The 19072-nt window shown below is 54.4% G+C and overlaps 1 protein-coding gene across 1 annotated transcript in view; it reads right to left on the bottom strand.

The window, feature by feature from the left end:
* Window positions 1–15212, bottom strand: part of STIMATE (STIM activating enhancer) — a 49365-nt gene extending 34153 nt beyond the window's left edge. The window contains exon 1 of the mRNA XM_056129187.1: window positions 14995–15212. Coding sequence (XP_055985162.1) covers window positions 14995–15154 — 160 coding nt within the window. The 5' untranslated portion in view covers window positions 15155–15212. The remainder of the gene's footprint in view (window positions 1–14994) is intronic.
* Window positions 15213–19072: the final 3860 nt, after the last annotated feature.

Consider the following 19072-nt stretch of genomic DNA (forward strand, 5'->3'; position numbering starts at 1 on the left):
TCTGATGTCCACAAACAGCTTTTGGTCTGTTCCTGGTTGCTTGTAGAAGTGCACATTCTATGTTCACTATTCCTTCGCTGGCAAGCCTCGTCATCCTCACGTGCAGAGGCTCAATTAATGGCCCCAGAAAAGAGTCCTCAGTTATCATGACAACCAGCACTGGATACCGATATCAAGTCAAAAGCATTTGGCTTTTTCCCCCCTCTCTTTCCTTCTTAGTTCACCTACTATGCCCAGAGAAAAATGCCAATAATGACTCTCAGAGAATCCCGGGCGCAGCTGAGAGTGAGCCCCAAATGCAGAGGCTTGTGACTGGGCCCCAGGCCATATGGGAGGGAACGTGGCACATTGGCGGGCAGGCAGGTGCGCCCAGAGCAGGGGAGGAGCCGCAAGCCTGAATTCTCGAATTCCTGGTGGTTCTGCCATCTGACACTTCATTTAACCTCTCTGTTTCCGTTCCCAAGGTATAGAAGAAAGCAATGCCCCCGGCTCCGATGAGTAACCTGAGAACTGGCAGGCTGACAGTCAGTCCTCAGTGGAGACTTGGTACCACCTCAGAAACCCACCAGATAGAGCTGAGTGATAGAGAAGAGCAGGAGGGGCGCTTGCCTTGCACATAGCTGATCTGGGTTCCACCCCCAGCACCCCATATGGTCTCCTGAGCACCACCAGGAGTGATCTCTGAGTGCAGAGGCAGGAGTAAGCTCTGAGCACCATCCAGTGCAGCCCCTCCAAAACCAAACCAAACCAAACCAAAAATAAATAAATAAATAAATGAATCACCTGCGGGGCCTCTAACTTAATCCCCCCCCCCCCCAGGGGATTTCAAAGATGAAACTGCAAACAGATCCTGTGCCCACTTGGTCTCAAAATATCTCCCCGGGGACCTCTTATTCATTACAAAGGGAAAACACTAACTTCCAGTACAGCCATCTGGCGGGGCCTCCATGCCCATGTGGTTATTGAGGAACGCTCGATCCGCACCGGGATCAATCAAGCCCCACGGCCTCAGGAGGCTCCCAGCGCCCCCACCCCAAACACAGAGCCTGACGCAATGATGAGCAAGCAGCAAGCCCCACCCAGGAGAGCCCACAAAGCCACCCACCAGTGTATCCAAACAGCGTCAAGGCTGGGAAAAACTCAGAAAGGCTAAGCGGTCACTCCGGGCTACGGGGAGTGGTGAGCGAGTGCAAAGTCCATGCTTACTTAGATAGGGAAGGAAACTGGGGCACTGGCCAGTGGGAAAGTTGGTATTCGGGCAGAGCGTGCATGTGGCCTGTGGATGACTCTCAGCTGTGCAGCTACGTGTCCTTGGTTTTTCACCACTGCACTGCCCTGCAGTTATGGAAGAGAGCACCTGTGTCCTTAGAAAGCACCAGAAGAACCCTTTAGAAAAGACAAGATCTGTCTCTCACCACCTCCCAGGTCTCTCTGTTCTCTTTATGACCGCTGTTCTGCTAGGAAGCCCCAGGCCAGAGCCTCGTGGGGGCTAGCTCCAGCCTGGCCGGCAAGCTGGACCTGGCCCAAGAGCCTGAGGCTGACCCAGGCTGACAGACCATAGACAGACTATATATCCCAGACACGTCGAAGGAGAATAGTTCCTCAAAAGATGAGGAGGAGGTGGCCGAATGGGGAGGGAGCAGAAAGGCATGCAGGGGAAGGAGGAATGAGGGCAGGGCAGGAGAGGACAGGAGGGCATTCGGCTGGTGCAGGGCACGGAGGAGCGCAGACCTGGACATTCTGCTGCAGCCCAGGGTCTGGTCACTTGGCTGGTGTCCACCACCCACCCGGGGCTCCAGGGCAAACTGTGGCCGCCACAATGTCTGCAGCACAGAAACAGCCCAAAAGGCAGGTATGGAGGCACTCTGTGGGGGGAGTCCCGTGGTTCCCGCTGTCCTGCCAGATGCCAAGGTGCCACCTGACGCCTCAAGCAGAGAGAGCACCCCACCCAACACTGCTGGGGGCTCCAGCCAGTGGGGCCATGGGGTCATTCTGTTCAGCAGATCATAGGCTACGGCCCTTCAGAAAGCTCTTATTCTCCCAGTGCCCTCCTAAGCGCTCCACCCACACAGCACCACAGAACAAAATTCACATTCACAGTGACCCAGCCCGTGGACCCCTGTTATTCAGAAAAAGTGCTTGGACACATCTGCACCCAGAACACAGTCCCGTTAACAGCAGGGTCCTCGACTCCGGGTCCACAGTGAGGCTTTCTGGACATTTCCCTGAAGATTCTCCTGAGAGAGGGTTTGAATAAGTACCTCAGTTAAACACACTGAAAGAAAACACACACAATCTGCTAGTGGATAGGAAATTTAACACTCCTGCCATCTTGATTTTAAATGACAAGAATGGGAAAATTTTGTTGGTTTTGGGACCATGCCCACAGTGCTCAGAGGATTCACTACTGGTGATACTCGGGGGAACTTACAGGGTGCCGGGGATCGAACTGGGGTAGCTCATGCAAGGCAAGTGCCCTGCCCACTATACTATTATCTCTCAAGCCCCAATCAGAAAATTGGTTCTGGAGTTGGCTCTCCAACCCCCCATGCGAAGCAGGTTTTGTACCGCTCAGCACACCACTTGCCTCTAGAAATGGTTTGTCTTTGCCAGTAACTGATGAGACTTCTCGCCTTTGGGACCCGGATTACAAAGCCAGGGCTTTTGATGGAAAAGACCACGTGACTCAAGAGTCCAAATGCTTCCCTCCTCGGTTTCCCTCAGATGTGAGGCTCCCGCAGGAGGGCAGCAGGGTCGCAAGCTGCCATCTTCGGTGGCACCCTGGGACCCCTAGGGGCCAACTCCTAGCAAGCGAGGGGCCCCTGACGCCCTCCGACTCCACTCATGCAGATGCTGCACACAGGCAGCCCCCCTCACCTAACAGGCTGCATGCCAGGCGTCCCTCCCAAACCCCTGCACTGCCGAGTAACCTGCTCTCGGCCGCCCAGGCTGCACTGGGTGGGCTCTCCCGCAGGGGCATCTCAGGACCACTTCAGCTCCCTGCTTCACCTCTCCAGCAGGGGTTCAGGGGTCCGCTCACACACCTAAAGGCCCCAGGAGGAATACTGGTGAGCCGAAGCAGCCCAACCAGCCAGCACAGGGCAGGCAGGCAGGGAACGCATTCTGAGAAACGCGAGGAAATAACAGGCCCACGGCCGGGCTGGCCCTTGTCTGGGCCGCCGTGCCGTGACTTCCCTCCACGGCCTGCGTTGCTCTGTAGAATGACGCATTCACATGGCAGCACTTCTCTCAGCACGTGGGCAGGTGCTGGGAGCCATGGGAAACAAGGTTCGAATGGTCAGCTGGGGTTTGCCACCATGCCTGGGCTGGAAGGAGAGAAACACACCAACGCTCTGGACACCAACCTGGGCGGTAACGGGGAGAGTCACAAGCACTGGGTGCAAAGTCTTTAAAAGGAGCCAAAGCAAACACCCAGGGCCCCGGCCTCTTCCTCCTTCCTCCCTCTCCCTCTGCCCCTGGGGAAAGGGCATACATGGACCCCGCTACAGCACAAAGCACTGCCAATGGGTGGGGGCCGCATCTGAGGACTGGGGGGTTAAGGAGGGGGAGCATAGCTCGAGTGAACAGTCTTCTCAGAGGTGCAAAGGCAAGTCCTGTCCAGCTTGGTAGCTACAGCGCTCGCTCGCTCTCTCTCTCTCTCTCTCTCTCTCTCTCTCTTTCTATATATATATATATACACACACACACACACACACATATATATACACATACATATATACTCTCTCTTTCTCTCTTATTTGGGCTGGAGAGATAGCACAGCAGGTAGGGTGTTTGCCTTGCGCGTGGTCAACCCAGGTTTGATTCCTCCACCCTTCTTGGAGAGCCCGGGAAGCTACTGAGAGTATCCCGCCCGCATGGCAGAAGCTGGCAAGCTCCCCCTGGCATATTCGATATGCCAAAAACAGTAACAACAAGTCTCACAATGGAGACATTACTGGTGCCCACTCTAGCAAATCAATGAACAAAGGGAGGACAGTGCTACAGTGCTGTATCTTATTTATTTATTTGCTTTTTTGTACTCAATATGCCAAACACAGTAACAAGTCTCACAATGGAGACGTTACTGGGCCCACTCGCTCGAGCAAATCGATGAACAACAGGAAGACAGTGCAGTGCAGTGCAGTGCAGTGCTTTTTTTAGGTCACACCCGGTGGTGCTCAGGGGTTACTCCTGGCTCTGCACTCAGGAATTACTCCTGGTGGTGCTTGGGGATGACACTGTATGCTGGGGATTGAACTCAGGTCGGCCCACGTGGAAGGCAAGTGCCCTCCTTGCTGTCCTATCTTTCCAGCCCCTTAAGAGAATTTCTAGAATAGGCAGATAACTAGGAGAGAACTTTTGCTTGTTTTTGATCCACACACAGTGGTGCTCAGGGCTCAGGGTGCTGGGGATAGGACCCGGATTAATCATGGTCAAGGCAAGTGCCCTACCCACTCACTGTGCTCTCTCCTGCCCGAGAGAGGTTCTTTTGCAGAGCCAACCCATCAGCATGTGGGAGCATGGAAGGGGCCAGTAGACTGAGGGTCTCAGATCCGCCCTGGCATTAGCCTATGAACACGCCTGACATGTTGGCAAGGGGGCGCAGCACCCTCACCCCGCACCCGTCAGGTAGTGGCCCCCTCTTGGCAGAACCACCCTGGAACTATGCTTGCAAAGCACCTGACTCTCGGGCTACCCCCTGGGACCTGGCACAGAGCAGTCATTACACCATCTCATTTAGGGACACTGCCAGGGCAGAACAGGCCTGGAGGTCACCGGGTCCCTGTTTCTCCGGCAGCTCCCAAGAGACAAATAACTAGATGAGCTTCACAGGGACCCCATAAGCTCGCTAAGGGACATGGGGACAAACTGCTTTCAAGGAAAGGTCCCCAAAGACATAACTCAAAGGAATCAGATGTACACTCAAATCAGACCAGCCAGTGGGGTGTCACTGACCCCCTGTTTGAGGGGCCCATGCAGAGAGGCCTACATGGTGCCTCTGCCCCCTGTGGCCATCACTGGCCCAGTCTCTCCAACCTCCCAAGCCGGTGGCCATGCCCCCCATGACTGAGCCTCCCTCCAGAATCTCTCCTGCAAAGCAGAAAAACTTCTCCCACCCCCTGCACCCCAACCCTCTGGGATGCCCACCCCTGAGGGCAAGGGGTTTCAGCTCTATCACAGCAGACTGGGCCCAGGGCAGAGCCCGGCAAGCCCCCTTCCCCGCTGGTCAGCTGCTGCCCAGCATCCGAGACTGCCCAGCCAACCACAAGGCTGACAGGGCAGCTCCCAGGGAGACTCTGCTGCCCCAGCCCCCACCATGGGGACATCTGGCCATGTCAGGAGATGTCATTGGCTGTCACAGGGGTTGGAAAGAAGCCAGAGGACTGCTGGACAGACTGCCAGACACAGGACAGCTCCCAATAGGGCACCATCCTGCCCCAAATGCTAGCAGAGCTGAAGCAGAGAAACGTGGGGCCATGTCTGAGGGTGGGGTGTCAGGGGGTGGATGGCATGGCTGTCCCCTTAGGCCCAAGGGCCAGGGCCAGAATTCCTGGTGTCACATTCTGGGAAAAACAACGGGAACTAGAAACCCCAGGCCCCTGCAAACGCGAACACCCCACCGCCTGGAAGGCCTCTTCCTGCTCAAGGGTGGCAGCACGTCTGACCCTGAGCTGGATTCTGGGGTACAAGCACCCTCCTGCCGTGGCTGAGGACAATCTTCCCCATTGCGCAGCTCAGAGAAGTGGACATGAGGTGAAACTCACAGGCAGCAAACAACAGGGAGGTCAGCCCAAGATTTTCAACACAGAAAAGCCATCCGCACTCCTATGCTCATCGTAGCACTGTTGGCAACAGCCAGAAGCTAGAAACAACATAAGTGCCCGAGAACAAATACAGAGCAGGTAAAGAAACCAAGGTACATCTACACAATGAAAAATAAAGGAAAAACAGAGTCAGGAAATTTGCTTATACATGGATGGACCTGGAGAGTATCATGCTGAACGAAATGAGACAGGGGGAGAGGAACAAACAGAATGATTGCACTCATTTGCAGGATAAAAAAAAAAAAAAGCTTGTGAATAATACCCAAAGACAGTAGAAACAAGGGCAGAGAAGACTGTTCCATGGTGGGAATCTTGCCACCAAGGAGGAAGGGAAGTGCAGTTAGGACGGAGAAGGGACGATTATGACAATGATAGTTGGAAATGATCACTCTGGACAAAAACTGAGAGCTGAAAGGAGGTAAAGTGATATGCATAATACCCTTGCAGAAACAGTATTGCAAACCACAGTGCCTAAAAGGAAAATGAGAGAGAGAGAGAGAGAGAGAGAGAGAGAGAGAGAGAGAGAGAGAGAAAGAGAGAGACAGACAGAGAGAGAGACAGAGAGACAGAGAGACAGACAGACAGACAGACAGACAAGACAGGCAGGCAGGCAGACAGACAGAAGTGCCTGCCATAGAAGCAAGCCGCTTTGGGAGATGGGGGATTTCCACTGGAGGGAAACTGGGTACATATGGCTGGAAATATACACTGGTGAAGGGATCACACAGTGCTCAGGGACCATAAATGACGCCAGAGATGGAACCCAACTTGGTAACATACAAGACAAGCGCTTGCCTTAACCCCTGTAATATCTTTCTAGCCCCCCAATTTTTTATTTATAATGCTATCATGAATCATAAAACAATGTGAAGCTGAAGAAAAACTTTGCACATAAGAAAGAATCAAGAAAGAGAATCACTGGGTCAGAGAGATAGCACAGGGATGTTAAAGGGGCTTGCCTTGCATGTGGCCCACCCGAGTTTGATCCGGGATACTGCATAAGGTCACCCGAGCACCACCAGTGTGGCCCAACACCCTCCCTACCAAAAAGAGAAAAAATCAGAAGAACTAAACAGGAAAACATGAAGTGCGGTAGGCAGGGAGCAAAATTAATAGGGAAGTGCTTCCAGGAAGTGGTGGGGCTGGGCGAGGCACTCGGTCCTGCGCCCATCCGCTGCCACTTTCAAGCATGCAGACCCAGTGCTGCATTGGCGCGGGTACCCTGGGACATGGGGACACGGGCATGTTGTAAGCCTGCATAAGCCGGCACCACTGGGAGGAAGCATGGCAGAGCCAGGAGGACGAGCAGTGCCTGAACGGGGCCCTCGCAGACTTCCCCCACTTGCCACCCTTTTATGCCCCAAAACTGTTTAAGAGACCCCGGATGCATATGGATGTGGAACTGCCACATGCAGCCAACACTGACGGATCATAGACCAGGGAACGGTGTATTTTAATAGCACCTCCGCAGAGTAAGTGCCCGGCCCTGGGGTGGAAGAGACAGTGTTGGGGCTGAGGACCCCCACCTTACACCCCCAGCACGTAGAGATGTAGCCCAAGTGTCAAAAATAAAATGCAATGAAAAGGGCTGGGGAGACAGAACAGCAGGTAGGGTGTTAGCCTTGCACGCAGCAGTCCTGGGTTTGATCCCCAGCACCCCACATGGACCCCTTGGCACCGATCCCTGAGTGCAGAGCTGGGAATCAGCCTTGAACATGGCCAGGTGTGGCTCCCCCCCCACCCCAGAGAGAAACAAAAACAAAAATGAATCAAGAGTCAGGCCCTGGAGGGCTGTGTGAACTGCATTCGCCAGCCTGCACAGTGGGCGGGCGGGGCTCTGTTTTACATACTGTGTACACAGTCTGAGAGAAGAGCCCAGAGGAGAGATATTCAACGAACAAGGCTGAGAGGCGTGTGTTTAACTCAGTCCACAGAACAAATGACTTAAACCCTTCTGACACATCCTTCAGTGGGTCTCCTGGATGCCCCCTGCCCGGCAGCAGCTGGGCAATGACATCTCCCGCCCCAGCCCCTCAGGAGGGTCTAACAGGCCCTCAGATCTGGCTGCTTCACCCACAGTCCCAGAAAAATGATGGTTCCCCCCTTCCTGGGGAGGGGGCTTGAAGCCTCAAGGAAGAGCAGCCAGGCCGCTCCAGGGCAGCACACAGCAGCAGCCAAGAGCCAGGCCGGGTGGGCCTGAGTCAGGGCTCCTGCTCCTTTAACTGTAAACTCCTGGGACACCACCACATCTTCATGTCCCTGGACCCCAGGCATGTCCAAAAGATCACTACAGCTGTGCAGGCAGGGTCAGGGGCCGGGGTGATAGTACATCATGTAGGGCACTTGCCTTGCATGTGGCTGACCTGGGCTTGCTCCCTGGCATCCCATATTGTCCCCCAAGTGGTGTCAGAAATGATCCCCGAGTGTAGAGCCAGGGATAAACCCTTGGCACCGCGGGGTGTGGCCCCAAAAACAAAAAGTAAAAAACAAAAAAGCAGTAAAGATTTGATAGGCAACACTGGCAAATGGACGTGTTTAAAAGGGTAATATATATATATATATATACACATTTTATTAGATTATTCTGCAACTCAAAATATCCCACAATTCAGACAATGCCTGTGGGTAGTTATTTAACACCAAATTAATAAAGCTTTATCATGAATAAAGCATACCACCCTTAAAGATGATGGAGGGACCAGAGCAATAGTAGAGTGGGTAGGGCATTTGCCAGGCATGCAGCCAACCCAGATTCGATCCCCGGCATACCAAGGGGTCCCCTGAGCACTACCAGGGATTAATTTTGAGCGCAGAGCAAGGTATAACCCACCACCCCCAGGTGTGGCCCCCAAAACAAAACAAAAATAATAAAGACTTAGAAAATCTGATAATCGTCATTAAAAATTTCTTCTAAAAATACAGACTGGGAAAAACAGTGCAGAGGCTGAGTGCGCCTGTCTTGCAAGCATACGGTTATCAGTTCGAGACCTGGTGTCCTGCAGAGAGACCCCAGCAGCTCTGCTCTGCCATCTGCAGTTGCTGGTGCGGTGGCATATTCCTGGCTGTACTGGCGCCCGGTATGTGTGAGCACCACAAAGAGGCGCGAACCCACTGAGCAACGTACCTCAACAGATGTGCAAACAGCAAAGCCAGGAAGTGCGACCTCTGGAGAGCACTGGAGAGCATGTGTGTGAGCCGCAACTGTAACCTTTGCGCCTCAAGAGCACAGACACCCTCCCCCCCCCCCCCCCCGGCACTGCACAGTCCCCATGCCCCCAAGCACATACAGCTCCAACAGGTGTGACCACCCCCAGCCCCTGCTCCAAAGAAGGGCAAACCCCCAGCACTGCGACCAAGTGCCTGAGCAGTGCTCCAGGATGCCTGAGAGTCACACAGGGCCGTGAGGCACCCCCCACCCCCCAATCGCTGCAACAACTAAAGGGGGGGCCCTGGATAGAAACAAACAAATCAGGAATGCAGGGGAAAAGCAAGATGCTGTGACTCTGGCGCATTCCCAGGGCACATTAGCACCTGGGACAGAAAAGGACAAGCGGTTCCTTTGCCATGGATGGCACTGCGGGCGGAGAGCGGAAACCAGAGACAGTGAGAGTGAGTGCCAACTCCAAGAGCCACCATCCTGGGGCTGATCACAGGGGCCGTGCTGACTGGGCGACAAGTTACCAGAAGAGGAACTTCTCCGGGTTTCCAGGGAGCACCCCAGCCAAAGTATCCACTGCAAAGGGGGAAAGGTATGTCTACAGGTGAGAGTTGGGGACTCCCCATGCCCCCAGGAACAGAGCTCCAGATCGTGTGTGTGTGTGTGTGTGTGTGTGTGTGTGTGTGTGTGTAGGGGGAAACAGGAGTACGGGAGTGACAGGCTTCCCTATAGCTGTGATGCTTCCAGGTCAGGCCCAGGGAAAAGAACCAGATAAAATAAGGGCCAGAGAGAGGGTACAGTGGCCCACGGGGGCTTGCCTCACACGCAGCCGACCCAGGTTCAAGCCCATCACTCCATACGATCCCAAATTCCGCCAGGAACGATCCCTGAGCAAGGAGCCAGAAGCAAGCCCTGAGCACTGCTAGGTGTAGCCCACAAACCAAAACCAGCCAAACAAACAAATACCAATTGGGGGGGGGGGGGGAACCACGGGGGCAAGGAGGCAGCACCGAGTCCCCAGGAGGGAACAGAGAGAGTGGGAGAGCGTAGAGACAGGGTTGACCATGACTGCATTCTTTTCTACTCCCGAGTGTGTCTGGGGCTGGTCTGTTTCTTTTTCTTTTGTTCTGGGTCAAGTCTGGGCAGCTCAGCCCAGTACTCGGGCCCGTGAGGTACTGCGGACTGAACCCAGGCCTTCCACATAGAAACCACGCCTTAACCCATTGAGCTCTCTGGTCCTTGTGTAGCATTCTTAAAGAATTGGGAGAGAGGCGCAGGAGAGAGCACAGTGGATGGGATGCTTGCCTTGCATATGGTGGATCTGAGTTCAATCCCAGGCACCCCGTGTGATCCCCCAAGCCCTGCCAGGTGATGATCCCCGAGTGTAGAGCCAAGAGAAGGTCCTGAGCAAGGTCGAGTGTGGCTCAAAAAATAAACAAAAACAAATTGGGATAGAATGGGCCCAGATAAGGCTAGCAGGGCCAGCAGGGAGCCAGCTGGGCTGGGGGAAGTCACCAGGGCCTCTTGTTTGAATAGTTTATCTATGGTGCAGGCACTCCAGCCAGGGCTGCACATATGCGAGGCCAGTGCTCCTCAGGAGAGCCAAGACCTAAGGCCTTCAGAGACTTTTGCTGGAGATTAAGGGTTCAAAGCTGGGGGAACTGGTTTGGACTGGTTTGGGATGTTACTTTGGGCCTCGGATAAAATATTTCTCAATGCCAGCAAGGGTTTTGGAAAAACAATGGTTTCCCCCCACCCCCACCTGGCTACTTCCCTAATCTGTAACAGGAAAACAGGCAGATACATTTACCCAAGTTCCTAGATGCTGGTATAGTTCAAACCAATTCTGCCCGGGGCAGGAGGCAAGAGACTAGCAGCTAAGGCCCTTGACTTACAGGCCATGATTGGGGTCCGATCCAGCACCCTGTATGGTCCGAGCACCACCAGGAGTGATCCCTGAGCCCAGAGCCAAGAGTAAGTCCTGAGCAACACCAGGTGTAGCCCCAAAACTAAAAAGAAACAAAAAAACAAACCAAAATAACCCAATTCTGCCTGAATCGGACGAGACCTGGCTGTGCACCATGAAGGAAATGAGTATGCCTTGTACCCACATCCTGAGGGAAAACAGACCTAAACAATGGCAGACGCACCGGCCAGGACCAACCTTCAGCTGGCAGCGGGGTGTGTGCTGACCAGGCGGCTCTGCTCAGCTGGCTGGTCTGGGCTGCTCCATCATCATGTGGTGCAGAGAAGCCGCGGAAGGGGAGTGCCTGAGGGCTGGAGCACAGGCTTTGCTCACAGGAGGCCTGGGCTGGTCTCTGGGTGTGGCCCCCAAATTAAGAGAATTAAAGAGAACCTGCTCAGTAGGCCGGTCCCAGCAGAGCTCCTGGTCTTCCATCCTTTCTATTCTCTGGAATAGGACACCCAGAGCAGGGGGTGCCCTCAGAAGCCTGCTTCATGTGAGGAAGGTCCTTCTCGCATCGTCTACTCCTCAGACATCCCGGAGCTGATGTGCTCACCCACAGAACAAGGTGCCACCCAGGGCCACCTGCAGTGATGGCCCATGACAGTCTGTATGTCTAGGTAGTTTGAGTTGGCCACGAATATCACTTGGCAGACAAACTCTCATCTGAAACCATCCGAGCCCCACCCCATGGCTCCAGATTGAGGCCCCAGAGTGAGGCAAGCCCGGGATGAAAAATCTTCGTGAGACTCAAAGTCTTCCTGAGACAAAACACAGAACCCAGTAGGAGGGGCCAAGGCGGGAGTAGAGAAGCGAAGGTGCCCGCATTGTGCAGCTCGTCCCTGAGCACTTGCTGGGTGCAGCCCTAGAGGCCCCCAAACAATTCTAAGGTGGTCCTGGTAGACCCTGGCAATGCAAGGCCTGAGCAGCACCACATCCTTGGAACTTGCATGATACTTCTGGCCAACTGTCCCAGGGAGTGGTCCTGAGCACCACGTGGGGGGCACTCCCTTAACTCCCAAAGCACACAGCAACATTACACTGAGGAGAGGGGTTTTCTGGGTAAAAAAAAGCAATACCAGGTGTGGTCAGAGGATTCACCGAGCTCAGGGAGGTGGGAGGGAAAGAAGATCATTGGGTCTGTGTGCAGGGAAATGGCTCACACAAAGAGGAGCCCGCGTCCTGCCTCCGAGCTGATGATACGTGGGGAAATAGCACACCGCCTGCCAGCACAAAAGCACTGGCAGCAAACCCTGTCACCCTCCCCATCCCCCCTACCCCTGCGACCCTCCCGAAGAGGTTATGGATTGCATGTAACTTGCTCAGGGGAGGTGTGTTGAAAGCAGGTGTGAGAAAGGGTGGAACTGATTTCTGGCAGAGCGCACAGCTGCAGTACAGCAGCTCAGACCCTGCAGGGGGTGCAAGGGAGCCCCCTTTTTCCCTTTTGTCATGGTATCGGGGATCCAACCTGAGGTCTCACACATGCACATGCAAGGCCAGTGCTCTGCTGCTGAGAGCTCACCCTCATCCTGTGTGGACTCTGGTCAGGGGAGCCGGGGGCTCATTTTTAAAATGGACTCAGCACTCAGGGATCACTCCTGGTGGTGCTTGGGGGACCATATGGGATGCCGGGGATCGAACCCAGGTTGGCCGCGTTGCAAGGCAAATGCCCTACCCGCTGTGCTATCACTCTGGCCCCTCGCTTTTGAATTATAAAAGGGTTATCGCCGGCATTGCCAACTCCCGGCCTGGTGCACTAGCAGGAACCAGGGCTGCAAGGGGTGAGGGGTATCCATCTTAGGGTTCTGCACAGGCTCAACACCGAACCATCTCCCCTGCCTGAGCCTGGACTCTTGCGCGCGGCTCTGCCAGCCTGAGCACCGGAGCCGGGAGACCAAGGGCCCAGCACAGCCAGATCCGCAGGCATCTGTCCTCCAGGAAGCAGCCTCTTCCCACTGAGCAGACTGGAAAAGCCCATTTGTTTCACATCCACAGGACCACCTGGGTTTCCAGAGAAGGCACGTCCCTGCCTGCTCCCAGCCGGGGGAGCCATGGCCCCTGGGGCTGGGGGGAGCCAAGCTCCTGCTCTCCTCCCCACTCCTGCCCCAGAGCACACAGGGCTTTGCCCTGCGCTCCCACTCATCGCTGTTTCTGCACCCTCCAGGTGCGCCTCACACTGCATGAGACTGGGGAGGTCCAGAGCGTGCCTCCAAGGCACACACGTGTCCTGGAGGTGGGCCGGGCCGCCGTATCACCGTCAGCAGAATCACAGCTTCCTGGGGAAATGGCATCTCAAACCCTAGGGACTAAGCCAGGCCATCAGCATCCATCAAACCCTCATAAATGGCCAGAGTGCAGCTAAGAACTAGGAGGGTGGGTAGCAAAACAATCCCCCGGGGCCTGTGGCTGCCTGCAAGAGCCGGGGAGGGGAGGGCCTCCTGGCGAGGGGGCGGCAGGAGAGCGGGTGCAATGTCCCCAAACACTCAGACAGCGGGTTTTGGCGAAGTCATCGCTCAGGACTTGCTCTGGAAAACAAGTGGCTATTTGTTCTGCAGGCAAAGCGGCGAGGCCAGGCGAGGCGGAAAAGGGAAGAGAGGGGGAAACCTACCCCCTCGGGGATCACGAGAAAGCGGGGCTCCCCCACAAGCACCAACAAGGTGGCCCCAGGTTACACACCAGAGGTCCCGACCTTACACAGCTGTAGCGGCTAGGGCCACTGGAAACCTCCGCTACTCCAGCAAGTGGACGGTACCAGAACCACGTGTACAGGGCAGTGTAAGGGGAGCAGTGTTCTAGAGGCCCGGCCCACTGGCCCGGAAACAGCCAGGAGCAAGTCATCCTGGGATCAATGCCTCTGCTGCCGGCACCCTTCCCTCGCCCCAATGGAACCAAGGGATGCCCGCAGACCTCCAGCAAACTGAAGCTTCTGGTTCCGTTAGTTAAGGGGAAGGACGGGCATGCAGAGAACACCAACAACCCCACACCCCATGTCTCCAGGTCCCACGGCTCACCCTGCCCCCCCATCCCCCGCCCAGGCACACTGGACAATAGGGTGGACCTTCCGGTCTTCCAGAAGGACCATCTGGAGCTTTCCTCGCCTGAGACTCTGCAGGAGGGTCTCGGGGAATTCTGAGAACTCCACAGCCCCTCTGACACCCTTCCCCAGGAGGCCGCCTGCCCAAGTCTCACCGGAGAAAGAAAATAACTTGATACTGTGGACTTGGGAACAGGGCCAGCCAGCAGAGACTTGGGAAGCAACTTGATTTGGGAAGCTTGGGGAACAGGGATGGAACAGGTGGGCCTGTGGATCCAGGAAGCGGAAGAGGCAAGGGGCAAGGTGGGCACACGGCAGTCTGGGTGGGTCCCGCCAGACTAAGAGAGAGAAGACAAAGGAGGGGGAGTCGTGTGTGTGTGTGTGTGTGTGTGTGTGTGTGTGGTAGGGGCAGGGGCGGTAGGGGGGTGGGGGGGGCAAGGGGTGGTTGGTGGCGTGCAAGGGAGAATACAAAACCAGCAAGGGAATAAGGGACTTAACAATGCAGGTGGGCGGGCAAGGTGGCAGCGGCACTGAACTGCCAATGCAACCTCGGGAGAGTGAAGGAGTGAAGGTGCAGAGGAAAGGCTCAGCCAGAGCAGGTGGTGTATAAAGCGCAAGGAGAAAGCCAAGAAGAGACCCCCCCCCCCCCCGAGAGGGGGCAGAAAGGAGTGTGCCAACCTGGGCGGCGGCGGCGGCCCCGGCTGGCAAGTGGGGTGACCTCAACTTGGCTGTGACAGGTGGGAAGGAAGCAAGATCTCGGCGCGTATCTCCAGAGACAGATGGGTGCATGTGGGTGTGTGAGTGAGACACAGGGACGGGGTGACCCCTGGCTGGAGGCTGCGGCTAAGGCGCGGGGGCTCAGGAGCCTGCCTGCGGGTGGGATGGGGGTGGGGGGTGGGGGCAGAGCTCACCCCCCACCCCGGCCTCAGAATGCCCGCCGCCTCGCCCTCGCGGGCCGGCAGGCGCTTCCCAGCAAAGGGTCCTGGTTCCCACCGGGCCGGGGTCCCGGACTCACGCATCAACGTGCTGAAGGCCACGACGCCGAGAAGCCCCTGCAGGAAGATGCCGAAACTGTGCATGAGCGCGCCGCTCTCGCAGCGGCCCGCCGCGGACGCCACCGTGGCAGGCGGCGCGCCCGCCACGCCGCGGCTCGCGTTCCCGCCGGGGCCCTGCATGGCGCGCCCGGCGCGAGGGGCGCCGCGGCCCGGCCCGCCTGGCCGCCTGCTGGGGGACGCGCCGCCGAGCCCCGCGCCGGGCACCCGCGCCCCGCGCCGGTCCCTCCGCCCGGCCGCCGACTCGGCGCCGCGCGTCACCCGACGTCTGAGATCGCAGCGCCTGATTGGCCCGGCCCGGCGTGGGGGCGGGCCTCGCCCGCTCGGGCCCTGCCCCGCCCCCGGGGCGGGGCTCCGGGTCGCCGAGGGGGCGGGGCCAGGGAGAAAGCCAGGTGCAACAGGTGAACGGGACCTCATGGGCCTCCGGGTTCCCCCCCACCCCCCCGGATGCGAGCTGAGACTGGGACTAAACTTTTCCTCTCCAGGGTAAATCGCTCCCCTTGCAGAATTGATTGAATTGAGGATTTAACAGTCACTCTGATTCGATTATGGATTGTGATGCGAGGCCTAACGATCTGCATTTTCAGCGAGCAGCCTGAGTTCTTCTGGCGAGCATAAGCAAGCCGAGAAGGTGCACACGGGCATACCCCTTCCAACGCAGATGATCCGCTTCCTTCTACTTCGTTAGTACCAACGTCCTGGCCAAAGATGTCTCAGATTCATCAATCAGACCCCAGCGAATCTTTTGCCCCCTAAAATGTAATTTAAGAGCTGGAGAGATAGCTGGAGGGGTAAGCCAACTGCCTTGCACCGGGACCATCCAGGTTCGATCCCCGGTATTGCCAGGAGCAATTCCTGAGCACAATGTCAGGACTGAGCCCTGAACACTGCCAGATGTGGCCCCCAAGTTAACAAACAAAAATTAAATGTGACTTAAATGGATATTTCAATCCAATGCATTAGAAACATATAAGGTTTGTATTTTTTTAAATAAAAAGTTAACATATTTCCTTCTTGTAGAAATTGAGTGCAATTCACAAAAGAAAGTGAAATTGTTGGTGTTTGCCAGTTTCCAACCACTCCCTCTGTAGACATTGACTCCAACCGGATCCTCTGAATCCTGGCACCCTGTGCTCTCTTCTCCTCCCCACCCTGAACATCACTCTGCCCTACTGGCGTTTCTCCAGACTTTTCCTAGAAATCCAACTGCACTGCGGCAAGCATTTGTTGCTGGTGTACTTTCATTCCTGTACATACTGGGCAGTTGTAAAGAAGAAATACCATATCTAGGGAAATTTTTCCTAAAGCATAGCCACCAAGAAATTCAGTTTTATAGACGGTGTCCCAAAGATTTCTTGGTTCACAAGAATATTGTAATTTGATTATCCAGAAGATAAAACTTCTATTGACTCCCTGGCCTTCTCCTAGTTTTGTATTTCACTCCCGTGCCTTTCAGTTAAGTCCAGCTGTGGCTTCCCATGTCTTACTTTAAGGGCTGCCTGACCCTCTGTCCTTACTGGCTTCCACAAAATCTCCTGCTCTGCTGCCTGCCTACTTCTCAGGCTGTTCCATTGGATGCTCTTTCTGCCTCTGGCACACACCACTGAGGAGCCGCCTCTGGAGGGCTGGAATCAGTTTTCACTGACCCTTGGATCCACCACAGTCCCTGGCACAGAGGACGTGGGACAACATGCTGTTAAAACTGAGGTTTAATTTATAAAATTCAAAGCTTCCGTAACTACTGACCATGGGAGTATACAGCAAGAACATCAAAAGGGGAAACTGCCATCACTGTCTCTAAAAGATCTCTTATGGAGATGTTCAAGAGATACAGTCCATACTCGGAAAGGACCAAGAAGATAATGTACCTAATACAGAAGAGATTCTGGTTGGGTTCTAGAAAACGGCTCAGGAATCTTGCATAAAGCCTGACGTGAGGCTTTTGACAAAGCTCTGCTCTGCTCATCCAGATGCAGAGGAGTCCAGAAGGCCGAGGCAAATGTCCATCGGCAAGAAGCATGTCCAGAACTCAAGGGCAGGAACATAGTCATAAGGGAAATTCTGTTCTTTCCTTAGCTAGAATTTTTAAAGTAACCTAAATCAAGAGGGGACTGGATTAGACAGCAGGAGAGGGAGATTGCTGGAAAGGCTCATCTTATTAAAGCAGGAAAAACCTTTCTTCTCCATTCATAGATACGTCTCTGAGGTCTCACTGGAAAGTTTGAATAGATTTACTACTATGGCTAATATGCCTTCTTGCTGTCAAATGAAGTTAGACGTAGCTTAGGACCTGATTTCCTTACAATCACTTAAACTGTCATACCACGTTTATGTACACTCTTACTTACCAAAACAAAACAGAACCAAAAAGCCCACCCAAAACAAAAAACACACACTAGAGTCTCCAAAATAGTTATTTTTTAATCCCTTGAAGTTATACTATCAAACTTGATGGGAGTTATTTTAATATGTATTCTTGTGCATATTTCTCCTTAAGTATACGTTATCCTCAATGCGTAACTTTTAAAATTAAAAGAAAAACAGCAAGCAGGAAGGATACAATGCAATATGCATTTTCTTTTTTTCTTTTTCCAAACAAGCATCTTGGGGGGGGGGGGAGGGAGGGGAGGACAAAATACATGAAACAAAGTGCATCTGTTGCAGTGAGTTAGTACTAGAAAGAGCATTGAGGGCAGTGCTGTAGCCAGCTAAAAGGCCTGGTCAGCAAGCCACTGATTGTCTTCAGAGGATTTTCTACCAAAAAGGGGCAGACGGAGCAGAAAAAAGAAATGAGCACTTTCAAAGCCCAAGAGAACATTCAAACTACACTTCCCCAGAGACTTCTTGCAAAAGCAGCCAAGGAAGTGCCCAGCTTTAACTTTATAACTGCCCTCATCATCAGCTTCTGACTTTACTTGTGCCCAAGGCTTGCCCTCAGGGTTTCTACACTCTGATTTCCTCCACCTGCCAGACTATGCAAGCTCTGAGGTGGAGTAAGCTTAAGACGGGAGTTTACACACACACATCCTGCAAACAGGCCGCCATCTGAATGGCATCACGTCTCTAGCCACGCCATCTCTGCTCTCCAGAAACATCTGTCACCCCTGCCTGCCCAACTTAGGGTTAACACTTGACCGCTACCAGGAAGCTGTATCCTGCCAGCTTGTGTCTCGCTTCCCTTTTTCAAGGCTGTCCTTCGGGTAAGCAGTAGTCCCACATAGATACAGTGTGAAGTCAGGAAAGACATAAAGGAGATATTTTTCAGGCCCACATCTCCGTTGGGGCTGGAGCGATAGCACAGCGGGAAGGGCGGTTGCCTTACACACAGCCAACATGGCTGACCCGAGTTCGATTCCTCTGCCCCTCTCGGAGAGCCCGGCAAGCTACCGAGAGTATCTTGCCCGCAAGGCAGAGCCTGGCAAGCTGCCCGTGACGTATTCGATATGCCAAACACAGTAACAACAAAGTCTCCAATGGAGACGTTACTGGGCCCGCTCGAGCAAATCGGTGAACAACAGGAGAACCGTGACCGTGACATCTCTGTTCCCTCAGTCCCTATGCCTAGTTATCACTTTTGAAAATGAAGAGAGCATACCTGAGCCGAGAAACCAATCTCCAGTGCATTTACCAGCCACTACCTGCTGTGTTTCCAGAGTAGATAGTGCCCTGCAGAGGGCGCTGCAACAATCAGGGGTGGCAGTAGCTGCCAGGACAACAGGGAAGGTGCTGGGCGTGGGGGCGGGGGGTGGGGAGGTAGGGTGTCATTTTCTGTTTGTTTGCTTTAAGAAGATTTCCAAGGAGACATTGCTCTTACCCCCCACAGAAGGGGGTGGTAGGCAAATAAATAAATTTGGGAAGCTCTGTTTTCTACATTCAGCCCATGAGAGGCGTCAGAATCAAATCTACTTCTGTGGACTGAGGCAAGCACTCCAAATGAGGGTTGTGGGACCAGCTCTATTTGGAATGGGCTTTGAGCGCTGAATTATTCTGCAAAAATCTCCAAGTCTATACGTAGCTTATATAGATGGAAGAATTCAAAAT

This window comes from Sorex fumeus, unplaced genomic scaffold, assembly GCF_029834395.1.
Source record: "Sorex fumeus unplaced genomic scaffold, SorFum_2.1 ptg000072l, whole genome shotgun sequence".
Classification (NCBI taxonomy): Eukaryota; Metazoa; Chordata; class Mammalia; order Eulipotyphla; family Soricidae; genus Sorex; species Sorex fumeus.